Source organism: Apaloderma vittatum, unplaced genomic scaffold (assembly GCF_000703405.1).
Source record: "Apaloderma vittatum isolate BGI_N311 unplaced genomic scaffold, ASM70340v1 scaffold14739, whole genome shotgun sequence".
Taxonomy (NCBI): domain Eukaryota; kingdom Metazoa; phylum Chordata; class Aves; order Trogoniformes; family Trogonidae; genus Apaloderma; species Apaloderma vittatum.
In genome coordinates this window covers 4,872-18,384 of record NW_009733608.1, presented here as the reverse complement: position 1 = coordinate 18,384, position 13,513 = coordinate 4,872, and the positions used below count along the sequence as shown (strand labels likewise).

At 38.4% G+C, this 13,513-nt stretch overlaps 1 protein-coding gene across 1 annotated transcript; it reads right to left on the bottom strand.

Annotated features, from left to right (window-relative positions):
* Positions 1-10,491: 10,491 nt before the first annotated feature.
* LOC104269647 (GTP-binding protein Di-Ras2) lies at positions 10,492-11,288 on the bottom strand. Its single transcript, XM_009875975.1, has one exon. The coding sequence runs from the start codon at positions 11,246-11,248 to the stop codon at positions 10,649-10,651; it is 600 nt and encodes a 199-aa protein (XP_009874277.1). The 5' UTR covers positions 11,249-11,288; the 3' UTR covers positions 10,492-10,648.
* Between the last annotated feature and the right edge of the window lie 2,225 nt (positions 11,289-13,513).

Genomic DNA, 13,513 nt, shown 5'->3' with positions numbered 1-13,513 from the left:
ATTAGTGACCAAACTAGAGGGAATGGCTTCAGGCTTAAAGAAGGTAGATTTAGACTAGACACCAGGAAGAAGTTCTTCACGGAAAGAGTTGTGGGATATGGGAACAGGCTGCCCAGGGAGGTGGTTGAGTTGCCATCCCTGGATGTGTTTAAGCATCGCTTGGATGTGGTGTTGAGTGATATGGTCTAGGGATGAACTTGCGAGTAGGGTTAATGGTTGGACACAATGATCCCAAGGGTCTTTTCCAACCTGGATGATTCTGTGATTCTATGTACCAAATTATTGTTCCTTTCAAGACTGAGTTAAGAAATCAAAATTTCATTCACAGGAAAGCAGACTTTAAATGATGCTCAAGAAAGCTTGGTCTTTCCTCTTCAAATTTCCAAGATAAAGCTAACTACCACGGACATCTTTCTTTAAAAAAAAAAAAAATTCTCCTGGAAGGACAACATAAACAATGTCACACCTTTTAGACTAAACAAAACATCATATCCACAGCCAAAAATTAATTTTTGTAACCTCTGGGTCAATGTCTACACTGCTACACATGTGATAAATTCCATTACCTTACAACTGTGAAAAAGAAATTGCCTACAACCCCCAAAAGAGCAGTGAAGTGATAGTGTGTGATGGATGTCAGGGTGAAGACAGTGGCCAGAGGCATCTGCTGTCTGGGGTTGGGAATGCTTTCCATGGCAGCTCTGGCGCATGTAGCAGTGCCTGTGCATGCTGCATATGAGCTGCAAGATATCTGCCCGTGCCTATGTAGGGGTGTGTGCTGGAAGCCGGCATGTGGGACCTACAAGCAACTAAATTCAGAGGAACTGAGGAGGTACTGCAGATTTCTTCTCAAGCAAACACAAAGGACTAGAAGTACAGCCCCTCCAAATCCTACCTGCATCTCCCCTGGGTTTCTCTCTGTTGGTATCATGATTATGACGGCTCTGCAGTCATTATCAACAGCTGAGGGTCTTAGCAAATGAAGTTCGAGGGAGAAAGTTTTTTTATTTCAACAGAAAAAGCTCTTAAAGTATTCTGAAATGAGATCAGGAAAACCAAGGAGGTAAGTTCTGATGTGTCCAGAGGGAACAGGATTTCACCCTGTGTTGTAAATCTGGAAGAGATGATTGTAAGTCTGGAAGAGATGATATGTTTTGAAAAATTGGCAGCTATTTTATAAAATAGCATTTTAAGAACATAAAGAAATGTTATTTTCAGTTAACATGTTCCATAAGTTTCTTGCATCTTTGAGAAGAAAAAAGCTGTTCCAGTTTTATACATAAAAAATACAGACACATGAGTATTAGCCATTTTGCTACAGATCAAACAAAATTTGAGAGAAAAAAAAGAAAAACATTTTCTAAAAGTTTCCTGTTGTAACTTATGAGATTATATTTCTCTTGCTTTGGTAGTTCCTCATACTGAAAAAAATCAACAATACAACATCTAGTCAAAAAACCTCCTGTGTGTTACCACACCAAGTCCATTGTTACCAAATTCAGTCTTCTTGAAAACAACCTGGAAAACGCAAACACAAATTTATTGCAAACTAAACCAAGAATGAGTTTAGTCTCTGGCATTCAGAAGAAATTGAATTTGCACATACTTCCACATATTTGAAAGTTAAACTAAAAGAAGTTAAAACTGTTCCTATTCAAGCTTCTGATTTGTGTTCTAAAATACCCTTTTTAGTGACATTTCAAACCATAAAACATATTTGTGTGGCAGATGGATGACTAATACTGTCTCTACAAATGTCTGTTAATTTTTTTCTATTGAATATAAAATTCTAATTGCTATTGAATGCACTTTAAAAATCTCTTGCTGAAAATAGTCCTAATTTGAAAGTTTCTCTTCCCAAACTAACTAGAAACCCAGCAGAAGAGCACTAATTTCAAGCTTCTGAGAAGACACAACTGACAGACTAAAGAAATCACAACGACAGAGAATACAGTTATGATTAACTAGCATTTAAAAATACATTATCTTATATATCTGCAAAGAATAATATGCTTTTTTTACTCTAATGCAACATTGTTCTTTAAATTAAATAATGTCACTTCCATAAGAAGTTTAAAGTGGTACTCTGTAAGCTAAATGACTCAAAAATGTTGAGACTATGATAAATTCTAGAAATGTGGAGCTCCAGATAAAAACACAGGCGATGGAGAGCATACGATAAAGTTAAAGCATATGACTTTGGAGTCACATACTTTTTAATCTCCTTATGTCATCTAGCTGAAAATATAAGAATTTCACTTATTTATTCCCCTATATACATATCTCACATCATCAGCTGTTACAGATTTTGTCCTGGTCTGGACTAGACTTACTGGTGGCAGAAACAATGGAGCTGTGGATCCACTGGTTTGATCAGTGAATACTGTATTCAGGAAATATTCCACTTAAGTAAACACATACTCTTTACTTAAAATTGTTGACCAGATGTGTTTTTGCTGGTTTTGGTAGCTGCCACATTACTTCTGTGTGAGGCATTTACATCTGCATCTGTCAAGATACCTTCTAAACTGCATTTTCATAAATTTATAGCTGGGCGGTAAATGTTAACCAGAGCTTTACTGCCCCTGCTATAGCATCAGCGCATGTGTAGCATCTGCCAGGGCAGAAACAACAGCCCGTGCTCCCTGCTCCCACTTGGAGCACAAGAGAGAACCTCAACCCTCGCTGCATATCTCCAGGCCAGTACTGGACCTGATGTCTGCTCTTCCACCCTTTCTCAGACAAGGCTGCTCAGAGAGCAGCATCTACTTCTAGAGTAAGGGAAGAAGCACATCACTGCCTCTAGCCAACTGGTGCCCTTGCTTCTTTCTCTGCTCTATAAACCTTTTCCTGCAGACAAGGGAGAGCTGTGGCTGTGGTGAAGGCAGACTGGCTGGCCGCTGTTTCTGGGGAGAGGAGGGACAGGGAAAGCAGCCAAACAGAGGTGGTGCTGCTTCTTTACCCTCACTCCCAGTAATAAAATTTCATGTTTGGATCCATCTGGCTTTGATGATATATTTCAGTCTGCAATCTGGGCACACATCAAGTGCCATTACATAACTGACAGCATTTTTTTAAATTACATTTTTGCATGGGAGTGATTTAACAGAATTACTGTATCACTCTGATTACCAGACCTGATCATATCTTATTTAGCTCTTAATTAGTGAGTAATTTATCAAAAAAAAAAAATTACTCTTTGCCATAGTGGGATTACTTGTTGGCTTTTTTAAAATTGCATTCAGCTTTGGTCACCGGCTAAGAAAAAGACTATGAAAAAATTAGATATTGTTCAGATTTTCAGAATAAGGCCAACCTTAAATTCAGATTTGAGTTTGAAAAGCAACAGTAGAGCAGTCATGGGCAAATATGGTTTTGACAGCAAAAAAGGAGGGCAGAATTTAGGGCAGTTGCTCTTACCCCAACCTGTTTTTTAATGTTCTTCTTGACTACTACTTGCTCTGAGTGATTGTTTCACGATCTAATGGATTTTATTATTAAGCTACTTCCAAGTTTATGCAGTTGACAACTTTCCTCCTTTATTTCATCCTTCTCATATATTACAACTGAAATTATACACATTCACCTTTCCTCCATATTCAGCATCCAGAGACCAGCCACTGTCCATAATCCCACCTCATTCTTCTAACATAATTTTTTATGATTTGTTGATATGCAAATATGCTCATCACAGAACTATATAATAAAGAGATCATAATTTGGAAAGTTAAAGACATGCTTCTGTAAAAATACCTTACTTTCTCTTCCTGTTTTATTGTACTTTGTTGTTTCAAACAATTTTACATTTCATTTTTTAAAAAAAGCCTTGATCTGTGTGACGATTCTGGAAGGAATGGACCTGGTGGTCATGGCTGTAGAGGTCTTGTTGAGAATATCTGCCTCTTCATACATGGTAGAAAAGAGCACCATGCTCACCCTTCTTTTCTCTGCTGCCTACTTCTCCGCTGAGGTAGCTGCTTAGTCACTTCCCTGCTGTTTGCAGATGCTGTCTGTAGGTGCCTGTCTGATTAATGTGGGGAAGGGCTGGATCATGTTATTGAACATCTACCAGAAGTTTCTGATTTTGAAAAACTAAGACCCCCCCTGGACCGAAGAGGAAAGAGAAGGGAGCTAAAACGCTGTGGTTAGAGTGTGTTCTCCTACACAGGCATAAAAATTAGCCATCTAGTGCAGAGTTGCTTTCATAAGGAGTTACAGATTTGACTAGATCACTGAGTGAGCAGAAATTGTTCTCCTTGTGTAACCTGCTGTTACACAAGCAGTGTTCATTAGTGCCGCTCAGCATGACCACTGAATATTGATTTTTCCTTTGAAAATACATTTACGAGTCCTTGCTGATCTTAGAATTTCCTGAGAAATAGTAAGCTCATGTAAAATCTTCTGACATTACCATTTTCCTGTGTCCTGGTTTGAGCAAAACAGAAACAATTCTGGTCAGTGATTTTACTTTTCAGCCGAGTCTCTTCTAAGAAGCTGCACATTCTGAAGTTAACAGCATGTTTTTGCAGACAGTGTCTGGTACTAGAAATGATAACGCCTGATGTTTATTGTTACACCAGGGGTTGGTGTGCAGAAAGGCTCTTGCTTATACTCACTCCTAAAGTGACCAAGGTCACGGCTGGATCTTGTGTGCCATGTTGGGGGTGCTGGGAATTAAAGGGGGTTACAAGGAAATAAAAAATATGACCTCTGTGGAGTAAGGGACAGTACAGGTGACCAATGGTATTCCATTCCATTCCCTGTCATATTCAGTATAAAACTGATGGATCATGGGGAATAAACATTTTTCTTCTTGTTCTTCCTCTTCTTCAATGGCTGGCATCTGAGGAGGACTACTGCCTTTGATCCTGGTCTTGAGTTCCCAAATTGAGCTCCTGTGTCTGGTTCCCCTCTGCTGCTGAGCCTGGGGCTTCCATGGTGCCACCTACTCGGCAGCATCAGTGGGGATTACCATCGATGGGATAATAGGGTCAAGTTCGAGACCAGTTTCCTCTATTTTTATATGTATTTCATTATTTTCACTATTTCCTTATTAGTGCTGTTATTGTTTTATTAAAGCTGTTTTATTTTCATCTTCTAATCCATAAATCTCTGCTTTACTCCCTTTCCCTGTAGGGAGGGAGAGGGGAGAGAGAGCATCTGTCAGCGTTTGGTGTCTGGTCCAGCCCTAATCCTTGACACTCACTCCTCACTATTATATTCTTCCTTCCTTTATTACAATGATCCAGTGGTGCAGAGGACAAGTGGACCACAGGTAAAAGCTGGAATTAAAATCATATGCCTAAGCATATAGTATGGTAATTTTAAGCATACCTAACCTTGAACAAATTAGTAAACAGATCAACAGCCTGTTTTTAAGGGTCAAGCTAACCACCAGCGGTAACCAAACCAAGTAAGAAAGGCAAGTACCACAGGCAAAGGATCTTTGCAACAGCACTGAGCAAATGCTGCTGTAAAGCAGATATATTAGTGAGTGGCACCTTAGTGCTCCCCTCATCTGATCCTTCTGCTTTTATATAAGGAAAAAAAAGACTTGCCATAAAGCTCTTATGGAGAAACACTTTTTCTGTTTCTTTATTTTCTGCTTTCTTTCCTTAAATTAGTACAAATACAATGGCAGTTTCCATGTGACAGACACTGTCATCCACAGCTTTCAGAGCATCAGGAAGACACATACTTGTAGGATCTATTGTGGGCTACTTCTTGGCATCTGAATTAAGAAAAAAAAACTGTCTGAACAACTAACACTCTTTTGTACTTCAGTTCCGTTATGATTTTCAATAGGTCTGCTATGATTCATTACAAAAAGTAGTGCTTTTTTACCAAGGTAAACTATACAAAACAGAAGAGTCTTAAAACCAAATATTCCTCTGGTTAGTTTAGAGAAGAGTCTATATCCTTCACAAGGAGCATCCAAGTACTTTCAAAGGTGCTCAAGCTCTGCTTTCCTTCTGTTTGCAGTCTTAGTTGAGTTGGACTTTAGACACTATCAACAACATGAAATAATCTGATGGATTCATTAGAAAATGTACATAGAGGGTGGGTGGCACATGCCAGTTAATATGCCACTGAATTAAACGTGACAACTATGTATTCACAACTTTAAATGAGGGTCTGTGTTAACAATGAAAATATTTTCCAGTGGGAAATAAGAGTAGTAACCAATAATAAAAAATGTAGAAGCAGGGAAATTTTGTAAAGCTTGTGGTGTTTCTCTGGAATATGATAGAGTAAACATCTGTGAAACAATTACTAACTACTTTGTGTAAACCTCAGGGCACTGACTTGGCATATCCACTGTTCTACAGTGGCTGTGTCAGAATTAAAACCAAGCATAGTCAATGATGGTGTATTAGATGAAAAAAAAAATAGCAATATGAGTTATTAGGAGTTCTGGGAATTTTTACCAAAAATAAAAAGCTTTGTGGGCTCCAATGTCCAATTACTTCACAGTAATATGAAACTTGCATTAAATACTCAGTATTTCGCTGCCAATGTGCTTGCCAATGTGCTTAAGTATTTCAAGTTTATTTGTTTATTCTTCTCTCAGCTGAGTATGAATTATTGCTTACATATAGAAATGATTATTTAACTGAACAATTGTTACCACATCTTTGAAACTGCAAGGAGTGTCAAAGTATGATGTTTGACATTCTTTGTAACAGGTGACAATACAACATGCAATAGGAGGAAATCTTGAAAAAACATCTGAAAATTGGTAAAAATGTGGAGGAATAGCAGAATCCATTACACTAAGCTTCATATTTATACAAATACCAACTTTTATCTGTCATTATTTTAAAGTAAATAGTCTAGCTTCCAGAACTGTTTTGCTATTTGATGACCAAAAGAAACATCCACTGATAATTTGTGGTTTGTGAAGGTAGATTGTTTTGAAAGTGCAGGTGTTTGTGGCAGTATAATAAAAAACGTAAATGTTATATATGATTATACTGCTCCAATTCTCTCAGGACTTTTCAGGAGTCGGACTTGAATTGCTCAGGATTTTAGGACACTGCCTAACATGTAAGAAGGTATCTTGATTGGGAGAGTAGCCTTTAAAACTTTTTAAAAATACATACTTAACTTACTTATGAAACAAAGACAATACAGGCATCAGCAAGACTTCTTCCAAACTTGTGTTTCCATTTAAAACTTTATTTTGTATGTTCAGAACATCACCAGAAACATAGAAACTTGTAGGCACAAACGACTTATTATCTAGAGTTTTTGAATAAAGTATTTGCTAATGCAATTGCAACAACACATTTTTCATGATAACTATGTACCTTATTATTTCATATATACATATAAAAGTCATGCTTTGTAAAGTCATTTTGTCTAGACCATGTTTTCTGGGTGCTAAAATTCACTGTAGATCTTAGATGCTTTAAATACGCCATATTTTTCTGCACATTTTAAAGAGTTTATTATACCGACGTCACATTCCCAAATAAAACACAAAATGTAATAAAGTTGTATATTTTTTACCGTACATTTTCTTCCCTGTATTAAAAAAAATAATTGTATAAGTAATAGCAAAACAAATATTTTAAACCAGCTCACAAGTGTGTAAGATATGTAAAATCTAGTAGTATAAACTAGGATGGCAATGTAAGATTACAAAATACATTATTTTTTGAGTCTATGGTCCATGAGTAATATTGCTTCTCTACTGGCCTTGCGTTGATACATGCAAGTCCATGAAATAATTCATGGCTTATTATGTAGCAGGTGAGGAATCAACTGGTAATTAAAGGAAATGGTCCTCAAGCCTAACAACTGGCAGCTACTTGTTTTATTTTCATCTTTGCCATACAATTACTCTTTTCTTGCTATGAGGCACATGCAAAAAAAAGTCCAGGGCCAAAATTCAGACTGTAATGTTCTTGCAGTCACAGTTTGTTAAGTAATTCTTATCCCCTATATTCTGCTTCTGCAAGACTCTTTATGGTGCAAATAATCAACGTAATAATGTTAAAAGGATGTTAGTCTATATATGGCCTATTTTTTTTTCTTCTGAGTTTTTGTCATTATTTCATGCTGGCTGCTTAGGCATGTGCCATGCATGACGACCTTTGGCACTGGCATGTTAGCATCAGTGGGAGACCTCTGCAGTGCTGACCTCCGCGTGTGACCCATTATTCCTTAAGTGTGAATATTCTTTTGATTTTCCAGTTCCATTAGTGGAATCGAGTGCTGTAAAGATGAGGAACATCAGTCAGTTGCTTGCAGATAAGACAGATATACAAACATTTATAAAAGTCTTACTAAACATAGTGCTTCTGAATGTTTTGCATCCCTGATCTGGAAGTTCTTTTTGATCTGTTGACCGAGTGAAAAGAAAAGATGCACTTAGCTGTGTGAGCCATACCAGATTCCTTTATGCGTTTTAGAAATTATTCAAGAACGTGAAGAGACAATCTGACCAAATGCAGAGCAACCACTGGGCTGAGTCTGAGATCTGCTTGTGTTCCTGGGTCTGCCCCTAGCGTGCCAGGTAATCTGTGTGCAGTTGTTTCCTCTCTTCATGTCTCAGTTGCACCACCTGAGAAGTTAGGATAATGACGCTGTCCTTCTTGTAAAGTGCTTTGAGACTTACGGAGAAAAAGCATTCTATAAGAGCCAGGAATTCATTGTTAAAGAAAAGCTTTAGCTTTTTTTTTTTTTCATGCTCTCTCCAATTTTCTCTTCTAATTCAATGAAGTAAACACACAAAATTCTATCTTCTTTGAAAACAGTAGAAGTTTTACTCTTGACTTTACTGGTGCCAGAATTTCTTGCATGAGTGAAGAAAGTTGTGCTCCTTTCCAGACAACGCTAGTAGCAATTCTTGTTCCAAGAACTGTATGCTAGCAGTCTACCTGTGAAATACTTGCACTTTTCTTTGAAAGGTGGAAGGTAAGCAAGGAATAACTTTGAGAGGAACAAGGTAACAGTTTTTAATGTAAATACTCCATTTGAACAGCTCATAGAAGATATTTATAATGTAACAGCATGCATACTAATAATACCAGTACTTGATTGCATTTTCTCATAGTATGATTTTGACATAAACATTTACCAAAAATATGCGGATTTTTTATTATTTCAAAGCAGTTCCTAAGGTGCAAATTGTAGCTTGTACAATTTTGATGTGTCCTTTAAAAAATGTATGTGCTTCTTTTATCTTAGGTGGTCTTTTTTATCAGTAGGATAAATACTTCATTCATTCATGTTAGTTTTTAAAAAAGCTTTGAGGAGAAATCCAGAAAAGCTCACATTTTGTAATCTCTTTCCCCTCATAAAGGTTTTGGGAAGAGGAGTTTCCCCTGACAAAGTGGTTTAAATACATTGTTTGGGGGTAGAGTTGTTAAGTTTTTTTTTCTAATACGAACTTTGTATTGCATTGTAACACAGTACTGACTACAACTTTTACTATGCCAAATCCTGTAGTACTTATTCCAGCAAATTTTCTCTTAAAGAGTCTCATAGATCCTAACTCCAGATATAGGATTTGATTCTATAAATAGTCACAGCAGTTCAAATCATGAGTTTAAATGGCAAATATAAAACCCTTCAGACAATATAAAGGCAAGAACTCTAGTAGTGCATGAATGCAAAATCATTCTGATTGGAATACAGTGATGTAAAGAAGTTCCATACAGCTAATATGGTAATTTTAATAAAATCTTTGTAGAATACACCAACATCTCTCCAGGGCTACCATCAGTTCAGTGGACTTGCCGTTCATTCACTGATTACACCATGTGTTCATTTAACCATCAGCACCACTTGAGCAGAGCCTTTCCCATAGAGGCTGTTATAGGGGACTCCCCAGACAGTCCTCCCAGGGGAAACATTTTCTTTGTACATACACACCATTTTTGTCAAGTCTGACTTTCTTTGTAGCCAAACATCTTTGGGAAGATGTTCTGAAACATATTGGGGCAAGAAGCACAGGTCATTCTTGGAGCTGTGGGTCTGGAGAAGATGATCTCTATCTCTTTTACAGGGGCTGGCTTTTCCTCATTCTTTAGTTCAAACATCGCATCATACTCAAAAGAAATCTCGTGCTGGGCGTAGAGACAGTATCTGTCCCTTTTTATTGTGCTACCCCTACACATCCTTTTAGTGTGAAACAGTTTGTTTCTTTGGCAGATCCGAAACTACCATATGCACACTGCCGCATCAGTCAGTAATGAGAACTGCACCAAAGTCTTCATCCACAGTATTCTTGAAGGACATGATGACGTCGCCCAGCATGAATTTACACATTCTAGGTTTCTTCATGGCCACTTTTTTGTTTGTCTTCTAACATCATACATTGCCTTTGCTTGAATTGTGTAAACATGTAAATAATATGAAGTTGGATTTCCAAATCCTTCACTTGACGCTAAGGATAAAACATCTTTTCTTCTGTAAATTACAGAATTTGGTATCGTGGCCCATCTTTCTTTTACTTTTTTTTTTCTTTTTCCTTTGATTGTTGGTTGTTTTCATAGTAATCACTATAACTCAAACTTCAAATATTTCTTTTAAAACAGATACTAATAAATAGGGTCTTGCATGGTTGTTCTCTCTATAGATTTTACATGGGTATTATCAGACAGGTGAGACTGCGTGACTGACTTCTGACAGTGCAATTTCACATCACCACACATTTGCCTTTCAGCTTCTCTTTCCTTTTCTGCTGCTTGCTTTTTTTGCCATCGATTTGCAAACTCACAGTCCTGCGTTTCTCTAGGTTTAGCAATTCTTGGAATAACTCTTTCACATTGTGGTTCAGCTTGGCAGAGGTCTCCATGAAGGCACATTTCCATTTCTTAGCCATGGCTTCCCCTTCGCTGCTGTCCACCTCTCGATTTTGGTTCTCATCGTTTTTGTTCCCTACCAGCATTATTGGAATGCTTTCTATGTCTCCCTTAATCTGACATATTTGTTCATAGATCGGTTTGAGTTCCTCCAGGGACTGTCGGCTGGTGATAGAGTAAACCAAAATGAAAGCATGTCCTTTAGAAATAGAAAGACGTTGCATGGCTGGAAATTGATGGCTCCCTGTAGTATCGGTTATCTGCAAAGTGCATATGCTCTTATCACAGCTGATCACCTGCCGATAGGTGTCTTCAATGGTAGGGATGTAGCTCTCTCTGAAAGTGCCCTTCACAAATCTCAAGACCAAGGAACTTTTTCCCACTCCTCCAGCTCCAAACACAACAACCCTGTAATCATTGCTTTGCTCAGGCATGTTTATTTGTGTGACTGTTGCTCAGCTCGTGGATAAAATCTAGGAAAGAAAATGACAAAATGACAAGACAGCATTAGTATAGGCACATGTGTCTGTGATATCCTTCCCAATACAGGAGAAGAATGTGATGCAAGTGATCGCATATTAGTTGTAATTATTTAAGAAGACTTGCAGGGGGTCACACAATGATTTATTGAAGTAGTAAGCTCAGGATTTGCAATTCAGCCTGGAATGATAACAAAAGACCATCTTCATCACTGAGATCGTTCATGTTCAGTCTGCCTTTTCATTCTAATCTCTACGTCACGGCAGATGATATTTGACTGGAGACATGCTACGCTTATTAGAAAGGTTGTGCAGGTGTCTTCACATTTGAAAGTGGCTTGTATTGTCAAGGTTGGCAAATACCTCTGTCAAAGGTTCCAAAACCCCGTGATCCCTGAAGTTAGTTCCCCTCAATGAAACTTGTCTGTAAATAGTAGGACCACAATATTGTCATCACTATTAGATAACAGAAAAGATAAGGATTTTACCCTGCTGAAACTTGTAGTTGGTTTAGAATTCATTGAAATAAATGGGATGATGAATTTGTCCTCCCAGCTCTCCAGTTAGATGGCATATAGAAGTATCTTCTTATATTTAGTAAGATTTAAGCAAATAAACACTAAAAAATTGAACCCTAAAAGTTGAAGAGTCTAGGATATTACTTCTCAGATGAAAGCCAGATATATAAAAAAAGTGTGTAGAACAAACTGCAAAATTGTATTTGTATTTGTTCTAACGAAAATGGGCTGATTTAAGAGGGAGTCTTGTTAAAGTGTACAAAAAAGGACATAGATCTGCTGGAGCGGGTCCAAAGGGGGGCCACGAAGGTGATTAGAGGGTTAGAGAGCCTCTGCTGTGAGGACAGCCTGGGGGAGCTGGGGTTATTCAGCTTAGGGAAGAGAAGGCTCTGGGGTGACCTAATAGTGGCCTTCTCATACACGAAAGGGGCTTACAGGAAAGTTGGAGAAGGGCTTTTTATGAGGGCCTGTAGTGATACGACAAGGGGCAACGGCTTGAAACTACAAAAGGGTAGATTTAGATTAGATATATGGAAAAAACTCTTAACCACGGGGGTGGTGAGGCACTGGAACAGGTTGCCGAAGGAAGATGTGGATGCCCCATCCCTGGAGGTGTTCAAGGCCAGGTTGGATGGGGCTGTGAGCAACCTGGTCTAGTGGGAGAGAGGCATCCCTGTCAACAGCAGGGTGGTTGGAACTAGATGATCTTCAAGGTCCCTTCCAATCTTAACGATTCTGTGATTTTATGATTTTATAATGGTGCCAAGGGACTGAATTTACCCGTTGCAATGTTGCCTGGGTAGCAGCTAACCTAGAACAACCCACAGGGATTTCTTACAGAATAAGGAAAGCCTTCAAGCTATTTCTTCACTGCATCATGAGGAGCAACTAAATTCTGGGACAGGTTTTTAAGTTACTTCTTGCCTCTCTTGCACAAGGAGAACAGGAGCAATGCTGTAGAGGTATGGATGCAAGTGCAGCCCCCATAACCTTATCCTAGTTGCACAAGCATAATGAATTTTGTGCTTCTGCATCTATGATGCTGTCGCTGCCTCTACCAGTTAGATGAAAGGTATGGCTACCTATGCTGCACTAATGTCTTCATTTTGCTGTTCAAGCATACCTTGATTTGGGTATCCTTCTCGTCCAGGGCATCCTATTCTGTCCTAGTCTAACGCCTGAGTAAGCTGAAAACATCTCTTTTTTCATAGTGTGTTGGGTGAAGGAATTGTACTTTCTCATCTGCCTCACCACAGCCAGGATAACCAGTGCGACCGGGGATTCTGATCCTGAGGCAAAGTAGAGAGCTGTCACAGCTCTGCCAGCCCAGCCTGGTTTTCAGCAGCTTCACTCCTTCCATGACTCCTACACTGCAGTCATTGTCACTCTCAGACACCTGATTAAATATAGGAAAGACTGATAAATAAGTGTTCACCCTGAGGCATTGAAACAAAATTATTTCTATTTGGCAGCAGAATTCAAGGAATGGAAAGAAGAGTAGTCTCTGATGTATGTGTTTATATAAGAGGGAACACCCTTTGAAGAAAAGGGAAAAAGGCAAGCAGCTCATACTGTTGAGAAAACAATCAAAACCAAATTAGATGATGAGAAATGAGAACAGAATAAGCTAGCAGGACAGTGTTCCACTGGGAATAGGCTTGTACCTAAAAGCTGCAAGCATGCAAATTCAGAACAGTCATAC

What these genes read in the sequence shown, in the direction of transcription:
- LOC104269647 (XM_009875975.1), bottom strand. Translation starts at nt 11,248, where the DNA reads ATGCCTGAGCAAAGCAATGATTACAGGGTTGTTGTGTTTGGAGCTGGA.